Source organism: Apteryx rowi, unplaced genomic scaffold, assembly GCF_003343035.1.
Source record: "Apteryx rowi isolate R43461 unplaced genomic scaffold, aptRow1 scaffold_502, whole genome shotgun sequence".
In the NCBI taxonomy this organism is placed as follows: Eukaryota; Metazoa; Chordata; class Aves; order Apterygiformes; family Apterygidae; genus Apteryx; species Apteryx rowi.
The window spans coordinates 197,841-223,647 of NW_020450764.1; the positions used below are offsets into that span (position 1 = coordinate 197,841).

General features: G+C 40.2%; 1 protein-coding gene across 3 annotated transcripts in view; it reads left to right on the plus strand.

Moving 5' to 3' along the window:
* The first annotated feature begins 817 nt into the window (after positions 1-817).
* PPARGC1A (PPARG coactivator 1 alpha) overlaps positions 818-25,807 on the plus strand; it is a 64,197-nt gene continuing 39,207 nt past the window's right edge. For 2 of the 3 annotated variants that reach the window (XM_026079897.1, XM_026079898.1), the window contains exons 1-2: positions 5,664-5,674; positions 5,899-6,082. Coding sequence is in view for 1 of the 3 variants with exons in the window: in XM_026079896.1 (XP_025935681.1) it covers positions 818-865; positions 5,903-6,082 (228 nt within the window). In the remaining 2 variants the exon portion in view is untranslated. Of the gene's footprint in view, positions 866-5,663; positions 5,675-5,898; positions 6,083-25,807 lie in introns of those variants that run through there. The other variant, XM_026079896.1, reaches the window with a different exon arrangement.

Genomic DNA, 25,807 nt, shown 5'->3' on the forward strand with positions numbered 1-25,807 from the left:
ACAGAATCAGGCTGCTTCTTTGTAGTAGGTGAGATACCTATATGATTTTTTTTATTGATACTTTCTCCATTACTGGGAAATGCACTTTTTTTTTTATTTTTTTGCCGATGCATTTGCTTGTGGAAAAACTAGCTCTAGTTGCAGTTAGCACTCAGAAATTGTTAGCCTAGCATACACAAAATACTTTGCAAGGTGTAAAATCCGGTAGCGAAAAAATTATTATAATGCGTTGTAACTTTTACAGAACTCTGTGATAGTGCTTCCGAATGAAGCGGCGCCGGGGAGCTGCTGCTGGCTCCGGGTCCGCCTGGAAAGGTTAGAATGGGTCTGTTCAGAGCCCACATGCTCCAGCGYGGCTTGGAGTTACTTCACTTTTTTCTTTATAATAAATACAGCTTTGTCTGCTGTTTGTTTTGGAAAATAAAAAAGGAAGAAAGAAATTAAAAAAAGATTGTGAGGGATTGTAGTTATTATATAGCAGGGGCACAATTTAGGGGGTGTGGCACGGAAATCTGATTTTAATCACAGCATGGTGCTGAAGCCTCAAAGGTCTGAGTGGTTTTTAAAAAGATTTACTTCACTTAAGCCTAGGTCTGCCTCTGAGTGAYGTCACTAGTTTTAGCAGCAGCACAAGAAGGCTGGATGAGTGACAGCCCAGCCTACTTTTTAATAGCTTTGTCATGTGACTGGGAACAGTAGTAAGACAGGTGCCTTCAGTTCACTCTCAGTAAGGGGCTCGTTGCCTGCATGCGTGTGTGCTCCCTGCCCGGCTCTGGATTGTAGTTTGAAAGCTTCACCGCTGGCGTTCGGGAGCTGGATGGCGTGGGACATGTGCAACCAGGACTCTGTCTGGAGTGACATAGAGGTGAGCCGGGCGCCGCGAGCGGCGTGGGCATTGTCTCGCGCGCAGGCGCGCTGCAGGTCACTGGTGGCTTTTTGTTTCATTGGGTTTTTTTTTCTTTCTTTCTTTTTTGTGAGAAAAATGCTGAAATGTGCTAGGTGGAATACTTTGCAAACAAGTCTGAATCTTATCTTAACTCCAGTAAGTTTGCTATTTTAAGGTTGCTCTGYGATGCCTTGAGCAAATCAAAGCTTAGCTCCTGTCATCAGTATCTCCTGCAGTTGGAAACTATTTTCATGTGCCTCTGGCTCGCTTTCCCGTCATATGCAATATTTATGCTCTAAGATATTGATATGAATCAGTGTCTGAAGTCTTTCCAGTGGCGTTTAGTGGCCTGGTTGGAAAAATGCCATGTTTATTTAGAATAAGATTAACATTTATTTTTCCCCCAAAAAAGAAGTTAAAATTAAGTAATGATTTCATATTGTAATTGCTCGTTTCACTGTGCTCTGTTGAAGGCTTTTTCTTTGTTTATCAACTGTAGAAATCAAACACACACACAAGAATGAATGCCCTGTTGTTTTGTTTTAGATGCTTTTAAAAGAGATTTCTGGAAATAGATGTTTGCTTGCTTCTTGTTGTATTGGAAAAATTATCCAGCAGTTAATGTCCCATAGGGCAGGATTCTCAGTGATTCCAAGTAGTCCAACAAATAGTTAAATYCTACTGCATGACAGAGACAACAGGATGAACCAGGAGAATAGAGTTTATGCAGGACTGTGTGAACTGCTGCTGCTGCCGCTGCTTGTGTAAAAATAGATGGCAATACATCAAATCCACAGCTTCTGCTGGCTACAATTCATAAAGGGAAAAAGCAAGCAGTTCCCTGGTAATCTCTGGAGTATAAACTGAGGTCTGAGGATTTCTGCATGTTTGCATTCGGCAAAATGGAGCGTTACCTGAAAGTTCTGGCAACTTGTGAAGCGAGGCAAACTTTGCTTGGACCCCGTCAAGAGGAATCCGAAATCCAGACCTGCTCCCAGGAACTAACCCTCTGCCTGCGAGTTTGGAAGAAGTGCTCAAAATGCTCCCCTTAGGCAACGGGGGTGGGGGGAGAAGCGTTACATGTGATGCTTTTTAAGTAAGATGCTTGTGCTATGAGATACCCATCTAAAGCAAAAATGTTAGTGTTCTCAGGTATATTTTTCTATCTGGTGGAGCATGCATGCGGATTCTTAAGTCTTTTTGTCATGTTTTAAATATTTGCAGCTTGCCATTGTATCCACCGATTTCTGTTTGCGTATTGTAATTGCTCTTATCTTGTTTTGATTTCTTGGTAAAGTGGAATAGATATGGATAATTCATATGTCCTGTAGCTATTATGAGTCAAGGCTGTAAGTGGATGACTTTCTGGCTCCAAAGTCCTAATTGTTTCTGAGTAGCTGGAGTATCCTGTGGGTTGTTGTCTGGCTTGTAGCATGGGTCTCAGCTGCTGTAGCTTCATTTTTCCATCATGTATTATTCCTGATGCTGCTAGGAGCTGATTGAGGAACCAGCTTATATGGAAATACTGAAGATTTATTTTAATCACGAGAGTTCCTGCAGTAATTTCAAGCTAGTAACGGAACAGATAATTTATGTCAATGACTTTTTCATAGTGTGGAGAGAAAAAAAAAAAAAGGTTTGATCTTAATATTAATTGTGTGGTGGATGGATTAACTGTTGGTAGGATTTTACCAACTGGCTCCTGCATTGCACTTCCTGTAGCAATGTAGTAGTGTCTGCATGCTGTTTTGGCCCTAGGGATCACCTTTACTGATCGAAAATATTACAGGCAGCAGGTACTGTAGGCAGCTTTCATTTTTTGAATCATTAATGTTTGCTGTCAACTTAAAATGTATTATATTCTCTCTCACATAATGACAGGATGGCATGGTGGTTAATAAAGGCCTGCATCACTGTAGCTGATCAGCGTCCCCAGTGTTTCACAGTTTAATGAAGGTGATGTACAGTAAGGTTGCGAAGATTGATAGAGAGAATCCACATGACATACATTCTATCAAGTCTGTCATTCTTTCCTGGGTTCATCCCCTTGGCTGTTTGAAAACCTTGTTAAAAATAAAATGAAGATTATTTTTTCATTAATATAATTAATATGGCAGAAGTCCAGTTTTTTTTTTTAATTTACCTTCAAAGGCACAAAAACGTCCAAAAGGTTAATGGAGAATTATACTTAATTATAATGATTCATTATCATCAGTGCAGTTAAGCTAATTTATTGTTTGCGCCTGAACTAAGAGGAAAAAAAAAGTCTGTTGGAGTGAAATAACGCACAGTAATTAGCCTCTTGTGTTTAGTGACTGCTTTATCCTCCTAAATGTTATTATAAAATTAAGGCCGTAGTTATGGAATAACTATGATATCAAATAACAGTGGGAAGACAGTAAAATGCATTATAGCAATGCAGGTGCACCTGTTACAGATGTATAGGCAAACAGTAAATAGCAGCATGTCAGATGAGGACAGTTTTAGGACTTGGAGTGTTAAATCTGGCATCGTCAAAGGCCAAATATAAATTAATAACAGGAACACTTGCTACTAATGTGTCTCAGATTAGAAGCATAATGCCATATTCAGAACATGTCAACATTGGCAAGAACATATATACTTCATTTCAGCTATTACATTTTTAAGGGACATTGCAGTCATAGGCAAATAAAAGCTTCAATGATCAGGATTTTTTTTTTTTAATAAAATTGTTTATGTTGCTTCAAAAGCCCATTGTAGGATTTAAAAATGCATATTACCAAGAGTTAACACATTTATCTAGGAGGTTCACAGAGTGAAGCTATTTTTACAAACGAAAGCAGTAACAGATCAGCAGGATACTTTAGAAGTCTGCGGCATCAGTTATAAGCTACTGACCTCCACAACACAAACCTGAGAATGATGCTGAGAATCTACCTTTTCAGTCAAAAACTAGATTATCCTTTAATGAGATCAGAGATTTTGTGCAAGCATCAAAAAAGGTCATCTCTGCATTATAAGATTTCTGCTGGAAGGTTTATGTCTAGCACTAAAGAAGAGGGAACTCTTTAATTTTTTTCTTTGTGTTTTTTCTGTGACCGAAGTAATAATAAGTTGTGTGCAGTGAAAATTACTAAAGTGAGATTTTTGACTTCTTAAAGTTCTGCAACCCCTCAAATAATAGAAATAAAAGCAACTGATATTTCAGAGCCTCATTTTGCAACCTCTTTGTTCCCTTGCCCCTTGGCCTGTTACGTGATTATCTCGTAGTGTCCTGGTAGACGTGGAAGTTGTCTGGTAAATTATAGCTCACACCAGCTGCACTGAGTCTTTGTGCCAACAGATGAAATCTTTGCTCGCGACGGTGCTGCTGCATATAGCCTGTGCACTGCAGCTGTGCTGAGATTCCCAGCAACAAAAATCTCAATGAAATTCACCTTCAGCAGCTCTCTCTTATACTGCTGTAAAAGGCGGTCCTTTCAAGAGTGACATAACAAATATTGAGTAATTCACATCAGTGGACACTGTGTTATTGCCCTACAGACATATCTCTTTAGAAGGTGGCACTTTCTGGATTGACTTCAATCCAAATAGAAGTTGGGAAATCATTCAAACCACCCAATCAACTGACTGGAGTCGAGGAGTACCCGCTGCCTGAATGCGCTGTTGGCCATCCTTAACACAAAGCTAGAAATACTCAGTGTTGAAGCCCTTACACTCAGTTGACTTTAAGGCTTTTAACCATTCACTGCCTGGTGCCTTTGCAGCTTTAAAGAGAGGAGGTGTGTTTTGCAGTATACCAATATCAACGTAGCTATTCGCAGATGAGCTCCAGGAGTGTGTGGTACAGTGCAGAAGCAATTGCTTCATTGAGCAGCATTAGCGTATGGAACTCCATTATTTGCCAAGCTGTTACTGTGTTTTCCATAATTAAGAATTGGCTTTGTTGGATACTCTAACATTTCAATTGCCATGCTAAAGTGGACGTGTAGTATTATTTTTTTTTCTTGATTAGTAGACCAGTTAATACCCTGTCCAGCATCATACTAGTGTATAGAAGCATATGCATTCTGTGTTTATTTGTGTTTATCACTATTCTGTTCAAAAGTCACGGAGACAATGATTTTGCACAGCGAGGGCCAGTGTTTTGCAGGCCCTCTACCTGAGGGTTGCTGAATCAGCCATAGTATAGGACTTGCTGGGCTGCCTGGACAAAAAAAAGTCCAGTTTGATTCACTTGATGTGGCCACTGTCTGGAGAAAATTAGAAAGCTGGCTGGAAGCTTTTGGGCTGGGACAATATGCATACTTATTTCAAGTGGGTGAAAGGCTCCATAAACTAAATGTCTGTCACCCAAATGTGAATATAGGGATATTTCAGAATACACTTCAACTAACAGGACACTGTTGTGCAACTGGGTAGCCGTGATCTGTGCATCATCCAGTACATTGGAGAAATAGCACAGCAGCCTCTGCTAACCCATGCTTCAGTATGCCCATGTGGGAGCCACCACCGTGGCTGACTTCAGGGATTACGGTGGGGATCTGTAGAGCTGAAAGCGTGAATATTTACAGCTTGAGTTCACCCCCAGGGCTGAAGGCTGTAACAGTCTGTGCCTCTTAACCTGAATGCACCAGGAAACGCGTGAGAGACCTTGCCCAGAGGTATTCTTCTGTGACTTCTACCTGTACCAGCTCTCTCTGACACAAAAGAAGAGTAAGGCYGTGCCTTGCCCCTTGCTGTTGGATTTACTAAAGCTTTGGACACTAGTCTTATCAAGGAGTATAGGGAGAAGGAAAGTGGTTGCTTCCTGTAGAGAGATGTGGTAGAGGAGGCAGCATATGTCCTCCTATTTCCCCCTCCCCTTTGCATACCTTTGTAGAGCTAGCAATGATCTAATATTTGGGGGGAAGTCCAGAAAACAGAGTCAATTCTAGTGACCCTGTGCTATAGCTTAATTGAGGCTTAATTCTTATCACATGATATTAAGGTTAATTAATGAAACTATTTCTGTGTTATTCTTGTTTCCTGCAGTGTGCTGCTCTGGTTGGTGAAGACCAGCCTCTTTGCCCAGATCTCCCAGAACTTGACCTCTCCGAACTAGACGTGAACGACTTGGATGCAGACAGCTTTCTGGGGGGACTCAAGTGGTACAGTGACCAATCAGAAATTATTTCCAATCAGTACAGCAATGAATCATCCAGCATATTTGAGGTAAGGGAAGACTATGCAAGTACACATTTCAGAATGCTTTGCATTTTTTTTTTCTTTTTYAACCTGATGGATGACTCTTTTTTAAGAGCCAGCAAACATGGTAATGTGTGTTATGGCCTCTGACTGGTGGCTTTAGTCCTCATGATCAAAACCTGGCCAGTTATCTGGGGGGGGGGGGGGGGGCAGGGAAGCCTTGAAAGAATTAAATGGAACTTTTGATTTTTGAAAGGAAACGGCTGAAGGGTGCCTAGAGTACACTGCACTGTGGCGTAACAATGAGGAGTTGCACAATTATCCGCTACAAATCAAAACAAAATTTGAAGCTTGTTTGTTGTCTTCCACTTGCATTCCACAGAAAGGAGCAGAGGGCAACACCGTAGCTAACTGATGGATGGCTGAAGCTGGAGCCTTTTTAATAAAGACCATAGCAGAAGGTCCCACTTGGAGCATTATTGTGCAAGGCACCTTGCACACAAATTGAAAGGTCTTCATAGTTTAAGTATATGAGAGCAAATGTGCACACATAACAGAGAAGGCAGTGGTGGCTGTCAGTTGCGTTATAGCTCATGAGCTGGCCCATCGTTTGGGATGGCTCATAGCTCTCCTGGCAGAGAGCAGACTTAAAGTGAAAGTTGAAGGGTGGTAGGAGAGATTTAAATGTTTTCCTTAAAATACTGCCTTGCGGATCAGGGGGTACGAGAAGAGGGTTATCGTCTCTTTACCTCTGCCTCCAGACTTCTTTCTTTTGCAGTGTAAAACCTTCGTGATTCTCCACCCCATAGTTATGGGGCAGCCATGCCCCTCTTGAACCCTAACCTCCTTCCTGCCTTGATGATAGGAAATGCAGTAGATCATCCGCTGACTGGGAAATTGGACAATAAATTGATTAGCTGGCAGGAAGACCTTGTGCAACAGCAAGCTACTGCTGCTGCCTCTTGTGTTGCAGCAGCTCCGGGAAGTACGGCCGGCCCACCTGCTTGGGGAAGCCCCGAGTAAGCACTCTACACTTTAATAGCTGGAAAAGATTAACAGTTTAGTAAAATGCTTTTGAAGGTAAAATATAGCTTACCTGAGATGTCCTGAATGAAATTCTCCTTTTGTGCATACATCTGTAAACCAATGGTGTTTTTCCTGGTGCAGATGAAGTTACTCTGGATTTATACAAGTGTAACTGAGAGCAGAAACTGGCCTTCTGAATTTGATCTTTCTATCATTTACACCCAAGTAATTCGGCGTTAATTTTATTCAAATCAAAATGAAGTTATCCCTGCGAAATCCTGCACTTAAACCCTCTTTTTCATTAGTTTTATGATGTTCCGTGTCATGTTTTATGAAGTTTCAAAACTGAGTCCTGTTCTTGAATTTCAGTTGTAGCAAGTAGCACGAGTTACAGCTTGTCTGTGTATAATTTTTTGATGGTCAATAACAGGGAGGCACGGGAGGAGGTAACGTATTTGCAGCTAAGATCAGAATTAGCACTGTGTGTGTGAGGGAGCATTTTTGCTTTTGTCATAACCTAGGATATATATTTTTCTAATCCACTGAAAGCCAAATGCAGAGACATTTTTCCTTTGGAAGAACCAGGAAAAGATTTAGACTTTTAAAATGCAAGGTCCTGATAAATAATGTAATTAAGCATGTACCTGTCTTTAAGCACATAAATAGCTCCAGTAAAAACAGTGGAACTTGTCCACTGGCTTATTGCTTGTCCTCTGCTTTACTACCTTACTGCACTGGTGGCTAAAGCTGTCAAGTACAGAATTGTCTCATGCAGGTAGTGACAATCCTCCTATATTCCTTATGTAGGAATTGTCACTTTCTATATGAAACAATTCCAGTTATGAAAATCAAAGCATTTTGCAAACAGTGAGACCACAGTACATGTTTGTACTTACCCTGGTGAGACAGGGTGATGCRGCGGTGCTGGTCGTTACGTGTAATCTCACAGGCCCTTTTGGGTGTGTCTGAAGAGGAACCGCCCCAGTGTGAAGAAATAGGTGGTATTCAGCTGGAGGAATGCATCTAGGCAGCAACTAATGTGTCAGAAATAATTGTTTGGAGATGAAATACATTGCATCTTTCCTGGTGGGCAAATTCTGCTGTCATCTATGCAAATGCTTGGATTTTGCAGAGTTCACTGACTTCAATTACAGGGTGCGCTGCTGTCTCTGACAGCATAGTTTGGCCCATACATACCTATAGGGACAAATTGTTCTCTAATAGCATTTTGCAATACTGCAGTGCTAGAGCAAGACTATTTTCAGTTTCTCAGTCTGTTATATTTAAATTTTTTAGATTGCTTGGCCCAGAAAGAAGGGGTATAAAACAGTTATTTTCTCTTGCCATACATTAACCCTGTCCCCATTCTCCATTGTGCAGCTGGATGCATAGCACTATTTCTTGTCTCTGCCGCTCTGTAATGTGACGACTGGGGGTGCTCAAGAACAGAACAAGATGTGTTCTCTCTCCAGAGATTATCTCAGATGCTCTGAGAGGAACTATTTGTTTTAGCTGAGAGCATGGAAGTTTTTTGCAGTTTGCCATTTGGTAATCTCTGGATTTTTCCATATTGATCAGCATTGGCTTTTCTTTTTAGAGAAAATATATAGATATATCTTTTTTTTTTCTCTCTCTTATATCATCTTGGGCATGATATGCTTTGTATAACTTTTGTATAACTTAAGCTCCCAGCTGAGACCTAGTGATATGAAAAGAAGTGGAATGGAATGGCAAACAAAAGCTGGAAGAACAAGCAGTACAATGTTAATTGCAAAACCTAGCCTTGAATGAAGCACACTCACCTTTGAGTTGTTAATGCAATACATATGTTGTTGTCTATGTGAGGGGCCTACGTCCCAAAGGCGCTTTATAAAGTTGCTGGATGTCTCAAGCTGATGAATTTTTTAAAAAACGCTTGTATTTCAGAAAGTGAATTTTCAGGCTTTTTGAACTCACATTCCTGGAAGCTGCCTTGAGCTGAGCATCCACAAGCTTAACTTCCTTTGTAAAAGTAGCATTGTCTAATCCATGAGGTTTTTTTACATTATGAATAGTTATGGTAGTGACTAGGAGCCAAATAAAATGAAGGTCCAGTTAGACTAGCTACTATGTAACTGTTGAGTAAAGGTAGCTGCTCTCATGAGTTTACATGTGATGAGATACTGGATATCCTAGTACTGGAAAAAAAACCAGTATCTTGTAAGATGTACCAAACTCATCGCTGCATTAGCCTACTGGTAAGGCAGGGGAACTGATACTAGTCATCAGTCAAGCCCATACTGTTTGCCCCAATGTAGAGGCTGTTATTATCAACATGTGTACATGTGCATATTGCGAAATAGTTGATTTCTTTCTATTCACAGCCTGATAACCTCAGTTTTTCACCTTATTTTCTTTGCCTGGTTTCTGACTACTGGAAAGATACAATAAGGGAGCTCTTACCTTTAAGGGCACCATCTGTTGAAACAAGCTTGTGCAAGTAAATAGTTAACAAGTCACCCAAGACCAATTATTTAGATGGTTTACTGCATCACTCACTTGCATTATTTGCTTTTTGTAAAGAACTAGACTTTAAAAAGTTGTATTTGTTTCAAAAAATTTGATTTGGTCACTTCTAGAAAGCCAAAATGGTTAGTTCTCCATTCTCAAATCCAATGCTATGTGAAAACGTGAACAACTGTACAACTTGAGGTGACATGAATGGGAAGGCTTTTTGGTGATGAAAACTTTTGTCCCCTGAGGCAGCTTCAAATACACTGTACCCTATCATGTAAGGTTAGTCATATTTAAAATTATTAATGACCCATGCCTAGTGTTGTGGAGAGATTAAGTATCTACAGGGGATATCTCTCTTTGGCATTATTTACAAATAGCTCAATTGAAGTAAAGAGAAATTGCAGTCTATATATAGGCAAAAGCCTATTAAAGTATAATGAACTTGTGTAAAATCATAAAGAATTTCTAATACTTGGCAAAACATTTTTAACCTTTAAAAAGWCTTCAGAAAACCTGAATTGATTGCCCTTCCCTTCATTTATTTACACATTTCCATATTCCAGAGAGATCCTCAGCATATCTGATGGCTTTATTTTCAACTGTTTTGCATAGGTTTAGTCCAGGTTACTTTTCAAGAACGTGTTACGTGCTCTGTATTTGGAAAGCGTAAATAGGCTACTATGTTTTATTGTAAACTGCCAAAAAATGCTGTATTACAAGCAATGAGAATGAGGCAAGAGAAGGAGATTCGCAATGAAATACATACTCTCTTACCCCTGGCAGCAGGGAAATTCATGAAGATAAATGATTTCTTATTTAGTTGGAAGGTTTGCATCAGGAAGATGATGAGAGTGGAGGGGAGTTTTAAACATCACCAGGATAATTTGCACTGATTTAGATTATAAACTCTAATACTCTGTGGTGTTGCCAGTCTCTTTTACTGTTACAGGTTATTCATTCAAGGTTTGCAGCCAGACTGATTAATGAATTACCAGATCTTGCGTAAAATGATTTGGCCTGACTTTTAAACAACCACCAATGTTTTCTTTGCCAGTCTTGTGACTGGTGTTAATGGGTTTCCAGAGGACTGAGCCTATATAGATTTTCTGTACAGGCCTCTCATAGCATTTTTTCCACTTTTTAATTTTCTCCAAAACTAGTAGCCCAGGGCAGGCAGTTCAAGGAGATATAATCTCAGAGAAAAAAAGACATAGTAGTCAAATCCTTGATGGCTGATGCCCTTCAGTGCCAAATCAGCATGATTTATCATAGCCATCTATTCAGCACAACAGAGTCTAGAGGTGAGCTGCATGGTGTACCTCACACAATATGCATAACTAGAGCTCTGAACTTTGAAGGAAAGCCTCAGAGCTATTTGCAAAGTGCTGGTGCTTAGTGAATACTAAATTACATTTAGGAAATAGTCTACTGCTACCAGTTATACTTCATTTTTATTCTTGACACAGACACCTAAATCAGAGAACAGTAACATTTCAGAGATTATGGTAGCGGTTTGGGTATGTTCCAACACTATAATAGGATCAGAATTTTAAGGCCTTTTTTATTATTACCAATAGTCACTTAGTTTCTACTGCAGCGTATTTTGTAGGGAATTACAGCTTTTACTAAAAAGATTAAAATGCTATTATGCAAATGATTGCAGTATGTTATTATGTTTACAAATTAACATCCATGGCTCAACACACAGATTAACTAACTATTCCATCTATATTATTAAGGATTTAATAAAGTAACTGTTGATAAAAATGAGGAGCTTGGAACAGTTAATAGGAACTGACTGTGATTTAACATAGAACTTAAACATTGTGTTTAATGTTCTAGATGGTATAATGGCAGAATAAAGCTTATCAAAGTGCCTAAAAGAACTGAGATTGTGTGAACAGCATAGAAGCATGTCTGAGGCCTTAGAGAACATAAACTAAATAACTCTGGGCATGTGAGTGTAGAGTGGGCAACATATCAGTGAATCTGAAGGTAACACAGGGCCGTCTTACATCAAAACATAGTTTACTTCGCTAATAAGTAGTTTTTTGAAATTCAGATTAACACGCACTAAATGTTTTATGTTATAAGCACATGCAGGATACTTAGCAACTTGTGTTCCTCTAAAATGCATCCTGTGATGAAATTTTTCTATGGCAAATGGGATTTCACTGCAGAATGTCACTGTATGACAAAAAAGGGGAAGGCTGAGTTCAGACTGAGATGACTTTACAAACAGCGCTGCAAATTGCTATTCCTAGCAGTTCATAAGAGATCATAAAAGCAAACAGATAAGAGATACCGAGGTCCTAGAGAAATGAATGTACAGTATGTGGTTACAGGATAGATTTAGTAGGGAAACAGACAACATGGTAGGTTTAATAGAACAGTAAACATAAAAGGCAGAAGATGCAGATTTGGGATAGAAAACTTTATAAGAACAATAAAAGATAACAATGTATCATAAAAAACACTGGGAGAAAGACCCTCAGTTGCAATGGAAGAAAATAGCAGATTCTGTGCAAAAGTGCAAGAATTTTTATATTCCTAATAGTGCAATGTCAGGTCCTTTACTCAAGTAGGTAACCTTTTCAAATGTCTTGGGCCTGACTCTGATTTCTGCATCTACTGAATAAGGAGTCCAGTGCAATAACATTACATCTGCATGGAAGATGTATGTAAACTATAATCCATAACTAGCTATGTTGGCATTAAAAAATTCTCCAGCAGTAAGTGGAACTTATTTTGCTCAAAACAGCTGCTGTGTAATTGGGAAGGGTTTATGCAAATGTTCTATATCTAGTATAAGCAAGGTGCGCGGTTTCTTCATTTTCTTTCCCAGTTGGACAAACTACAAACTGTCTCAACTTGTCTCTGTTTTGATGCAAGAACCTTGCACATTGGCTGAAACCTTCAGGCAGAAAAGAACTCCCAAATAAACAAAAAAACAATTGCTTTGAGAGTTTATTGCTTGATGTATGAGGCCACCAAGACCATTCCCCAGGCGCATGATCTCCTTCACAGTCCCATTTAGTAGATATTTCACTACACTGCCTGCATTTTACCTGGAGCAGCTGTGTCTTAAAGTACTCACTTTGTCTCTACTCAGCTGAGTACCTGTCCCTTTTGCAAGAGGGAAGAATAACACTCACCAGGACAGTAGTAAGCTAATTAGATCATTAGACAAATGCCTTGGCCCATGTTAAAACAGGCCCTTAAGGACACTGTGTTCCCCCTGGCTACATATCTAAATACAAACTGGTGTCAGCTGCCATACAGACAAAAATGTAATAGCCTCCTTTCACAGAGGTCATCTTAAATCCACTTTGGTCACAGTCACACTCCACATCTGTTTTAGTGAGATGCAGCTTCTTAAGGTGGCATTTGGACTTCGTAAGCATGCAAACAACCAAGCTATAAATTGCTACTGCCGGAGTTATTTTGAATAAGTGTATACTGTTTCATATTTATAATGGTGAGGCTTCATAATATTCGCAGTGAATATATAACACAGATCAGTTCAACAAGCATGAAATTGCATGTTGTCAACTTGTCACATAAATAGAGCCATATTCTGGCTTACGATAATGTTGAACTAAATATTTTCTCCCTTGAATTGCAGAGAGGGTCGCAAAAAAGTGGGGCAGTGGCTCTGTCTTTTGTTAGAAAAACAGTCACTAAGTCATTGCTAGTGGGAAGTAAATACTTCTGATAAGATTTTTCTGTAATTTTTCCTACCCATTTGCTTAACAACAACAGAAAGTTTGCCTTCCTTAGACAAATGCTAATTTGGCTAAACTGTTAAATTTATTTCCCTTAATGGTTTTATTTCTAGTGTAACCTCTTTTTTGTTGTTGTTGCTATTTTTGTACTGTGCATCAGTACTAATTGCTACTAAATGCTCCATCTTAACCCTGGCATGCTCTTTTCCTGCTGCCCCATCCCACTTAACATTAGCTGAGGCCCATGCCATTAGAGAAGGATAAAATCATAGCAAGGCTTAATTTAGGATTATTTTTTGTTAGTACTGCTAACCTATTGTGTGTAGGTCAGGAGGAGGCAATTGCTGGGAGCAAAGTTGTGCAGGGAGAAAGTTTTTGTGTTGAATCATACATAACTTTTTTTTCCGTGAATGGAAAAAATACAAGGAACTCTGTGTGTGTGTGTGTGTGAAAACTTCACCTGTAGTTCTTTTTTTGTAATACATTAGTTAATATTCAGATGCACCAGAAATTTATAGCCACATGACTGTGTGTACACAAACACTCATCCATGGAGGATGGTTTTAGGTCTCGCTGGAAATCGGCCCCTCTGGAATGTGTTGTTAGCTGAATAGAATGAATTTTATGTTCTGACACAAAGGAGCAACAGCCTTACTTCATAGTGATTGAGAAATTAATTAGCATTTTGTGGTCATGATGAATCTGAAGGGCTGTGATTGGACTTTGCTTTTTACCACATGCAGTAATCACTGGGTTTTGTTTATGAAATCATAAACCCCAAACCTACTGAGATTTTGGTGTTGTCATGAAGTCTTAGCTGTGCGATGCATTGGAATATTACTTTCATTTCTTTGTACACATCTGTGCTTTTGTGTTTTGCTGCAACTAACACAACGGCGCGCTGGTCCGTAATGGGTCGTTCTAGTCACTAAGGCAATAAAAAGAACAGAGTATTTTTCTCTGAGGAACCACAGTGGCAACCATGGGCTCGTATTGTTACTTGACTTGTTGATTTATAACAGTTTTGAGTTGCCCGAACTGCTCATAGCCATCTAGTTTGTTGCATGAAGTTTTGGAGGACTTCCACAGGTCCGTAGCTTGTCCATTTTCATAGGTTTCTTGTTATTGGACTAGTGAAATATTAAAGCTGTCAGGTAAATGGAGATAGATATGCAACTACTTTATTAAAAGAAAAACTAAGTGTGTGCCTATTGACCAGGGGCCCTTATGGGGCTGGATGTGCCCAATAAGGTATTTGGCCCTCTGAGCACCCACAGAAGGAGCAGCGGGCTTTTATCTCTACCTATTTGGGGAACACTTTGCATTGTTGAAAACCTTTTCCAGTTTTTGACTTTGCTTCACTTACCCCCCCTCCCCCCACCAGGATTGGTGTGGTTTTTCCTAGCTGTATTGACTTTCCTGAAAAGCCCAGCAAGCACTCTTCTCACTAGTATGAAGATATCAGGCAAAATGCTACCAATTGTCACCACAATTGCATCTGGAGAAAAGTCAGAAAAACCTGCTTTTTTCTAAGGCATAAGAAAATATTGCACAGTCCTTAACACTGCAGAGGCATTCATCCACTTCCAGTGAAAGGGTGTCAAACCTCTTCTGCTTGTATGTGATGGCACTGTTGCCATCTCTTGACAGTTTCTTCACTGTTGGTCCCACTCTCGTATAGGAAGGGTCAGGTCAAATGTCTCTCTGGAGACCAAGTCTCCCATTTGCAGCAGGAAATCTCTCGGGTGGAGAGGATAACATTACAAAACAGTGGCTAACATTACAAAATATCTCTGCTGCCTCTGGCACAGTCTGGAGCATCACAGACCAATAACTCCTATCATGTCACTCTCACAGCACCTTATTATCTATGTTTTTCTGTAAATCCAATCTGAGACTGTCATTACCAGTTTCAGATAGGTGAACACCATCTGGGTGAAATAACCATGTGCCAGTGATGGGCTGGAGGGGGCTCTTGTTAGTTAATCATCCCTACCTTCCCTTTGATTAGTTAATTTGTCTGTTGAGCCATGGAGGAGCCCCCAAGAGCTCCCAGGAGCCCCTTGTTAAAATTCTGCCAACAAATGGATGGGAAGATAGGGATGATTTCACTCTTTTTGCTGGAGCTATGATATTGCTAAATCATCCGTAATGTATAACTTTCTATGCAATCTTTTTTTGTTACAATTCTGGCGGCACATTACTTCTTTGTGCATTTAGTTTTAACATCATCACTGGATACCTAACCCTCCTGAAAATCTCATCTCATGAATTAAGCGTAATTGCACTACTTTCATGTGGCCTTTTAGTAGCTACCATAGCATGTTCCTAGACTGTGATGCTGGGCCATACTCTTTTTCAGTTGTAAGATGCAGTCCTTGAACATTACCACAAGACAAGTAAATAAAAACCCTGTAGCAGGGAGATAGTCTCCTTATATGGACTAGTGGCCAGCCAGTCCCTTTTCTATGGTGTGCACCTTGAAGAGGTAGTGAGAGAAGAAAGGAAGTGATCCCTGGGGCTTGTGAGTAGAGATAAACTCAAGTTACTCTTCCTTTAGAGGCCTAGGAGCCATGCAGTATAACAGGGTGTCCCTTTTTCTTCTAGCCAGCTGTAGATAATTGCAGCCCACTGATATTGCCCAGCCCAAGCAATAAAGTTCTAACCTACAACACAGCTAGAAAATGCCGATTTGAAGTTACAATTGTGTCAACATGATTTGGGGCTACCAAATCTGGAGAGAAGCTGCTGTAACTAACACATCCCAACACATAGATTTGTTAATCTCCTGATTTAATGAGAAGAATAATTAAAAAAGAAAAAAGAAAAAGAAGAAGACTTGGCCTAGAAAGCTAAGAAATGCTGGCAGACTCTGCTGTTTTTGTAATTAGTCGGACTGGGCTTGTTAGCTCTGATTAAGTGCCAATAGAGCCAGATCAGGACCAGCTCCTGCAGGACCACAAGTATGTCTCTACATAGCACTGACCAGCACTCTGGGTGGATTTATTAGCTCTAGTTCAGTATTAGTGTTTCTTCTGTTCTGAGGTGGAGCAAATCCCTCCTGCAGGAACACAGAGAAAGTGATGGAGGTACATCGAAGTGAATCTGTAAGAGTCTGTTTGGATCCTACTAGGCTCTGAGCTCTGGCTACTGCTGACCATAATGTACCAAACAGGCTCCTGCAGAGTTGGTCAGTGTCTCTGAATAGTGTTTTCAGAACTGCATTGGGAAGGGTTATGTGGCCTTGTCCAGTACAGGCCTAAACGGTGTCCAAGAATTTGTGCTGTGCTACAGCTGCCCTGTAAGTTTCCCCAGAGTACTAAGGAGCAGGAATTACGGCAGGATCTCCACACCGAGTTAGTTCAAGTTCAGTATGGGCAGAACAAATAGGTCACAGAGGGCTAATTCTCTGCTAAACCATGAGACTCGCTTTACACTCTGCTCTGCCGCACTTGCAACTCCGAACACAGTTCAGGTACGCTTGAACTGCCTCTTTGTGGACCCTGTATGGAGCTGGAAGGGTTTATTAGTGGGAGCCCAGTACTGTGTGAAGGCAGTTGTTCTGTTTCTGGATCTCTCACAAGCTTAGACTTGTGAGACATAGATTTCTAGACCCAAAGCCTAAAAAAGTGAAAGAAGGAAAAAAGACCTATCCCTAAACTTCTACCTATAATGGTTCCCATTTCCTAATCCAGGTGAAACTTAGGTATAAAAATTTTTAAAGATCTGACATGCCTGTTGGGCCAAGACACAAAATTTTTAGGAAATGGCTTTTGTGTATACTGGGCTTTTCTGTCAATCCAACTTGAAACATCCAGGAATGTTGCCATCTCAAGACTGTTGTTCCAAGTTGTGCCATTCATGTAGCAAGAACTTGAAAACTGGACCTGTCCACATGATCTTGTATTATTCTTACATGATTATTGCCCTCCATCAGTATAATGTTAGCTATTTATCACAGCTTCTATCAATTTGCTTTTTTACCTGACCAAAACGCATAGGGATGAATAAAAATCCACTCATGCTTCATGTCCTTTCGTGCACCTGCTTTTGGGAGTGCAATGACAGATACCAGTTTTATTGTGTGCCAGTGTTACTGCTCTGTTTACAGCAGATTTAAGAGTTTACATTAGGCCACAGTGTTATCTTCCAGTTTTCCTAATTCTATCTCCTGGCAGTGCGAGCTGTGCAGTTAGGGTGGCTGCCCCTGTCCTAAAGGAATTTGTGTCAATTTGTGCAGGAACAAATCCTCCCTGTGCTAAACCGCTTTGCAGTATTTGCTCAAACTGAAATTTTGACAAAGACATTCTGTCCCCATCCACCAGAAGAGATTGCCTTTTTTTTTTTTTTTAGATGCACTTGGAGGTAGATGCGTTGGAAGCTGCCTGTACCTGGCTGATAACTGAGACTGAGCATCTATGTAGCATGATCCATGCCCTTTTCTAATTTGTCTTTGAATGACAAATGTGCCTTCACTGAGTCAGCAGAAGAGGAGATCCTACAGCAGAATTCCTTGCCCTTCTATCTCTTTTTACAGAGTGGCCAGATTTTCCCAATTCTCTCCCAAAATCAGTCTTTGAAAGAACTCTGATAAAGAACTCTCTGAAATGTATTGCCCAGAATTGCATTATATTCTCCAGTCAGTTCTGACCAAGACTCATCATCTACTATTATTTCTTTAGAATCCCTGACTAACCATACTGGCATGTTCCCACTTAAAAAAAAATGCAGTTCATTGTGAAAGTCAAGGTTACAGGGATTTGGAGATACTCCATGTTCGTTCCTCATCACTATTACTCCTAGAGAGTCAAAAGTTGAGTTTGGCTGACTTCAAAAACTGAAAGCAGATTTCATTATAAATTACTGCATTTCACACATGAACCATGCAGGAGTCAGCCCAGGTTCTCTTGAGAGGTTTTAAGATGAGAAATTGGTCAAATTTTGCATGGCTTCAGTTTTCATTGCAAGTTCTTTGCTCAGTTCTAAAATAATATCTTTTTTTAACTTTGCAATTGCTAAACAACAAACCAAACCCTCCTCATCAAAGAGGCCTTAGCAAAATAACTGGGGGGGGGGGGGAGAGAAGGAAGAATAATAGTGTCACATAATAGTACACTTGTCTTCAGTAGCAAAGGATTCAAAATTAATAGAATTGGAAAGAAAAGCTGCAAAATATTGCTGACTGCTATTTAAATGTTTGAATCCATCTGATTTGTTTGGGTGTGAAGAAAATGCATCTCCTACTGCCAAATTCGTGCTCACCAAAGCGCTAGGAGATGAGTCTACCTGCTATTTCTTGAATACTTGTATCTTTGGATAAATATGGGTGTCCTTTCTGGTCCAGAATGTTAGTCAACTAATGACAGATTAGGGCTGCTTCCCCTCCCCTTCCCCCCCCCCCTTGTGGAATCCAGTAAGTGTTTAGCATCAGGGCGTAATTGTACCAATAGGTATTAGACAAACCTGCTAATCCAGACTCCATAACTCTTGAGTATTTCTCCAAATAGCATTCTGTGATTTGTTTAGATTATGTCTTATCTCTAACCTTCTTGCTTCAATAAACACATAATATCTAATCTGTCTTCTTTCCTACCTTATACACAGGGACAATCATCGGGATTTAATCTGTTGCCAGCAGTAATGGCATGATTCCTCATACTAATTCCAATTCACTCTGCCTGATTTCCCACGAATACATTTGTGAAAGTATTTTATCCCTAATCCTGTGCCAAAGATATTTTCTTCTTCTGCCACTGCTGTCTGAGCTCCCACAGACTTCATAATGACCCTTCTAGGCTGTGGTGAATAAGAGTCTTACGTGTGACAGTCCACAAATAAGTGCCACATCTCACCCTGTTAATTCAGTTCAGAAGGCTCCTAACGACAGATCTCTCATCTTGAGCTATTAAAATTATACCCAGAAAGAGCAGAAGTGTAGTCTCCTCACTGGCCAAAGAAAAGAATGGAAAAAGTATACAGTAAAACGGGAGAAGCGATGCAACTTTTTTTTTTCCTCTCTCTCTTTTTCTGTCTGGAATGCGTTCTGACTTTTTGTGGTGTTGTCCCACAGGGCTCCTTGGGGACCGCACGTAACAGAGCTGCAGTCATGGTAGATCRACAAAGACATAGAGTGGTTGCTATTGCGAATACTTTTGTTTCCAAATACCATCCAAATTCCTAAGTAAAATATTTTCCCACTTGGTTTATAGCAATTTGGGAATCTTTGAGATGAAGCTCTGCTGAAGTGTCAGTTCATTTTCTCCTGTTTGCCTTTCCTTAAGACTAAACCTGTTTGTGTGACTTCAGGTAATGACTTACCCAATCTGCTTCGGATGTTTTCCATTTTTTATCTTCCCAAGTAAGTGATGTAAAGAGAACTTTGAAACACTCCACTTAAACAATATGTTTTGTGAACCCTTCATTCTTCCAAGATACTTGCTGAGTTGCTTTTCTATTATAGCTGTGTTTTGGGGGGTTGGCCTAGTTTAGTATGTTAAGCTATGCAGTCTCAATGCTTGCTTTCAAACTCGGTATTTGAACTCGGTTCCTTCCTATTTATCCAAACTTTTGCACTTTCTCTAGTCCATTAGTAACCTCTCTAATGTCCTCTACTTCACACAGACACCTCTATGGTTTTGTCATATGTGTGACGTGATACACTACCCTTGTGCTCTTCTTTCAGTTCACGACTGTCTCTTTATTAACTTTCTCTGAAAAACTCCATTCAGGAATGCCAGTAATAACTGAGCAAATACTGTTGGTACTTTTTTCATACAAAAAATGGCAGAACTACCAAGTTATAAGGATGCACAAAATGAACCTCCCATTAATTATGTTGCTGTGACCTCAACATTTTTTACAACCATTTTCAGTCATCTTCTGTCAGCTGGGCACTAGGCTCTAAGCGCTTTGGGACAGGCACTGCGTATACTGTTGGCTTTTGTGAAAGGTTTTTGCCTGCTTTGAAAGGGAGGATAGTGGTGCTGGTTAGAGCGCTGGCCTGCACTCTCCCGTACGCTGTCTCTGACCTGGAGAATTCGATTCATCTCTGTGCATCAAATCCCCTGCTATAAAACGAGGATTATAATGCTTCTTTCTTGATCTTGCCTATTATTTCCTTGTGCAGATACTTTCCCTAAGCATGTGCTTGGAAAACATTTAGTAAAATAGGGCTGTTGTCTGGGTGGTGCTTGAGTAATACTAAAACAGTAGAAATTTCAAATTGTAGGAGATAGATAGTAATGTTAATCATAATAATGAAGATGGAGTATTATTTTTGCTGTGTGACTGGGAAGGGAAGGCTGGGAAATAGATGGCTAAAATCACTGAGTGCATATTTTTGAAGACGGGGCTTGCTCAGCAGCCCAGAGACAACAGGGATGTTGTTTATTTGACAGAGAGGCTGTGATCTTAACTCCTGACTGAAAAAGAAAACTTGCTTCCCAAATGAAGACATATGGAGGGCTTTAATGGCGGTTGCAAGACATGTGGCTAGGTTACACCACTATGCTTTAGCATATAAAGGCACTGGGTGAGGGAATCTGTGAATTCCACCACTATTTAACAGTAAAAACATTTCTCACCCTTAAAAGAGAGTTGAAGAAAAATTGTGTCTAAGAGGACAGCCTCTGCCAGCTCCACAGCAGTCAAATGAGATGTCTGCCCAAGAAGGAAAGAATCTCTTGTTCAGATACATAGTCGGGTTTTAGCTTGACCTTGCCCTGCATTTGTCTCTCGAAATTGTCAAATTATATAAAAAGTGGCTCCTACTAAACATTGCAGAAAAACCAGTCTTGCTGGGAAAGAAAAAATACTGGAAAACATGCTAAAATATGTGCCTGCATCTGTTTCCATTTGGTACGGTTATTATGGCAATCATTCCAGTGTGAAGATTGTTGTAGTACCTGAAACTTCATGTGGAGGGTAGTGGACAGGAATTAGTATGTGGAGGTGCTTACTGCTTGAATGTTGTAAAGTTCCTGGTCTGTGCTCATACAGCAAGTGCCAGCGATACTGTTATATGCAGAAGTGCTCAGAGTTGAGGCAGCAACAACAACAAGGATATTATACTGCATGACTGATTTTTGTGATGATATTTTTCAGGCTGGCTGTAGTAGGAGTAAAATGTATATAAGGACTGGGAACATTTGTGCTTTGCTTTGGAATTTGTTTTAATATCTCTTCATGGTTTTCAGTGTAAGGAGTAGATGAAAAATTATCCTGTTTTAAGAGCACTTAGAGAGAGATGCTTGTAGTCTTTAAAAACAAAACAAAACAAAAAAACCCTCTTCTGTGCCAAAAGATGAGCTGCTTCCATTATAGACTGAAGGGTGTTGCAGTTCCACCCCAAAGAAAACATTGATAGTTCCACAGTTCATCTGGCAGGGTAACGTGTTAAACCATGGAGCCTTGGAGCCTTACTGATAGGTGYGAGTCCTCTTACAGTAACAAAAAATCTGTTAGTTCTCTTCTAAAATCCTGGCCAGTGAGCAAAAAATGTCTCATTCAGATATGCATTTTTGAGTTTCAGAATTAAATGTAATAAAGCAGATTTTTTTTATTCTCTTTTGATGAGACATGCAATGGGAGAGTGAGGAAGCAGTGTTAGAGTATCTTTTGATTTGCTATTTGCTATGTGTTAAACATTTATATTTCAAAGACATGTTTGAACCTATCCTGAGTGGCAAGTCCAACAGCTCATTAGATGTTAACAATAGCAACATTGCTTAATACAAAAGATTCACAGGCAAAGTACCCCTCAGGCTATATCGCTGAGAGAAAAAGTGGCAAATAGAATCAGAAACTAATTAAATAGTCAGCTAAAGCAAGCATAACTTTAAAAAGCTCTAAAACTACCAAAAATGGAAACATATTACAGTTTTCTGCATTCACAGTGCAGAACAAGTTTGGTAGTATTTAAGATAATTCTCTAGTGCCTGCTATTTTTAGTCCAAGGGTAAGCTTCTGTAAGAGCCTTTCAGTAATGCATCTCTTTAACCTAGCCTAACAAGCTAAGCCAATAAGCTGTCTGATTTCTGTCTTACATGAGGAAGAGAGAGAGCTAAAACAAACCATTTGTGGTGAAAATGTTCAGCCTATCTTGTCTTAAGAGCTTTCTTCATATAGATTTTTTTCAAACATTCCAATATTAAGTGTTGCTTGTCAGAGACCAAAATGTCAGGCTTTGCTGTTTTGAAACTGTAGAAGCACTGAAATAAAAGGAGGATTTTATAGACCAGTCTAATGGAAATAAGCGTTACTACATTACCGTTGGTGAAACTGAATCTTTGCAGTTCAGGCTGTTGTTATTGATGTGTCTGAGGAAAAAGGAATGTATTTCGTTTTTCTCGGGGAAAGAAAGGCAAACATAAAGGGTCTGATTTTCTTCTCGCTTGTGCTTAATCTCTACGGGTTTAAATCCGCTGGCTTCACTGGGGTTACTTTTGGTTTATAGCATCTTAAGCCACAGGAGAATCAAACTGAGAATCTGCACCGTGCTCGCAGTAGAGCCTCGCTGCACGCTCTGGGCCCCTTTGCTGCTGCAGCCGAAAGCAAGGCCATATGCAGTTGTAAAATACTAAGCTGCTCATTCCACACTCGTAGCTTGGAGTGTTTGAGGTGTGTAAAACTTGGCAATATTATGCACTTGCAGATAGCTCTTCATTCCTGGAAGTGCTGTGTGGGTGTTGTGTTGTTTTGTTTTTTTCCCCCTTTCTAGTTTATAAGATGAAGTGCAGCCATACTTACTGTCTTCTCCCTCCCTCTCTCTTTCTTTCTCTCTCTCTCTCTCTGCTTGTGTGTGTGTGTGTAATCCCTACATAAGTTTACAAAACAGAATTTCATTGCTCCCTAAACATGAGTAGTCCCACCTACTCCCTCACAGCAAGCCGTGCCACACTTGTTTGGAGTATCCTGTCCTCTGAAACACTTCGAAGCAGAGGTTGTGCTGCTATGGCTCACGTAGCAGCTCCAGCCTGCTGCCTCCAGAAGTGACACTTGAACAGATTTTCCCTTCCTGGGATGCTGCGTGCAAGTAAGGGCGGTTGCAACGCTGGGCTGTAACTGAAGTGTGGCCGCAGTGCTGGATTCGGGGACTCTTGATCTGAAGCGCAGCTATTTAGTGCTGGGCTATTTCCAGTCTGTGCCTGCCTTTCCCTCTTTCTTCCCTCTCCTTCTGGTAAAACAGGACACAATTTCTTGAGACAATTGGAAGCCATCTGAGCCAAGAAAATGTTTTAGTATTCAAATGGCTGCAATTTACTTTTTTTTTTTTTTTCTTCCCTGCAGGTTAGGCATATCCTTTGAGTTCTTGGTTGTGCCTCCAGCAGTTGCGTAGGTCCAGATTCTAACTCGTGTTAACTTTAGCGGGACAACTTTTAAATCGAAGAACCACCTGACATGAACCAATACAATCAGCGTATTTCCAGCAGTGACTAGGAGCACAGTGTCTACTACAGTGTAGGCTAGACATACCCAAGCTAGCTTTTACTCGTCTGCTTAGTTGTAGCAGCGTAGTGCTCAGCTGGAAAACTTGCTTGGTAAGTAGGATGAATTAGCCCTTGCTAGACTCCAAGCTGCGCTGGCGGGACTGCTGGTGGTCCCAGTGCTCGGTCGGGGCACGTATAGTATGCAGTTGCTGCTCTGAGCTTCAGCATCGATGTGCCCTAAGAACAGAGGACCACATCCCCAGCTAGCATAAATTTGCATAGCTCCACTAAAACCAGTGGAGAGGTCCTAATTTATGGCTCCTGAACATCTGGGCCCAAGTTCTTTTTCTTTTGGTTACTAGCAGGATTAAATAGAAGTACACAATATTATTTATTACAGATACTGTGGCAGCATCTCAAAGCGCAGTTGTAAATCAGGATGCCATTGTGAAAAGGGGCTGTGTAAGCACAGCAAAAAGACAGTCCCTGCCTCTAGGAACTTACAGCCCAATTAATATGATATTTAATGCATTGATAGCTATAGCTGGGCTTGAATGCCTGTTATGGGGCATTTTTAAAGAGGCAAAGCAAAAAAATGTCAAAGTTCATTTTCACCATTTCTAATGAAAACGAGGCTGGTTAACATCAGGGTCTCCCAGACCTATGAAAAAAGTAAAAATACAATCTTTTGTGTCCTTCATATTGAAGGCTGGTGACAAGAATATGCACTCTTAAAAAGCTAGTAGCAAATGAGCAATACATTCGATTTTGACTACGAAATAAATATAAGAAAGGCGACTGCTGTGGGAGTTGTAGCACACACCACAGCATGTGTGCACTACATAACTCTGCTACACTGGCTGAGCATAAATTAGCAAAGTAGTTCTACGTTTTAGTATGAACCATATTTATCAACAGTGTCTATGAAAACTAATGAATTCCAGGACACTTAGAAACTAGCCAGCAGTGGACTTGCTGTAGAGGAGACCTTGCAACAGATAGCTTTACTGTGATCTTTATATATTTTAAATGTTTTCTGTTTAAAAATCACCATCTCTAGTTTGTGATTCTATTYGCATACACAAAATAGCAGTGAAAGAACATTAAAGTCTTGGCACAAGGTGACAAATCAAGGAGATACATAGTTAAGGATATTATGAGACTTCTAAACTAATGCAAATGCTTAACTGGCTGAAAATTCATATGCACCTCTATTTTTAAAGGGTGTCCTCAGAGGTTGTAGGAGTTTACCAGGGTGCATTGTTCAATCGCTACTTTTTGAGGCAAGAGTTTATTTAAATGTTGACAAGCTTACATTTTGTTTTGATGTGACTGTAATGGTGAACTGAAAAGCCTGGAAAAAAGCATTTGTGGTTTATGCTGTACTGATTCCTATGCCTGTTAGCACCTTCCTTACTATGGTATCTCCACGTTTTGAACTGGTGCTTCATTATAAAGGAGCCTTTCATTGCTTTCAGACTAGCACACTTACAATACAGGTAACTAGGGTGTCCCACCAGGCCCAGCTAAGACCCTCCTTGAAGAGGTGAAGAAGGAAATAAAATATCATTATATACTAATAGTGTTCTCTTGGCCAAGTATCTCCTTAGATATGAGAATGCTACTAAGTTTATCTGAAGCTTTTTTAGCTTATTAAGAACATATTGCACATATGTAAAGATATTTTTCTCCTCTTCATGGGGATTTTCTGAGGCTTTTAGGGCCACTGTCTACTATCTAGTGGACAGCGAGAGTGTCCTTGTTTGCTTTATCTGGCTAAGCTCCCTCTCTCAGTGCTATGTGCTGGCCCTGTCATTTGACACTTCTGYTGGTACATACCGGGGGGCGTTGCACTCATTGATGTGACGCCTAAGGACACTGGTATGGCTACATGGGTAAAACATGTAGAGTGGATGCAACTTTAGCCTTATAAACAATATTTTGTGCTGTGTCTGAATAGACTCTCTTAAAGCCAGCTCAGAAGTATGTAAGAAACGAGACCATGTGGCAGCCATCCAGTTAGATCACTACAAAAATTTATGGGAAACCCAGATGTATTAATGATGTACTGATCCATT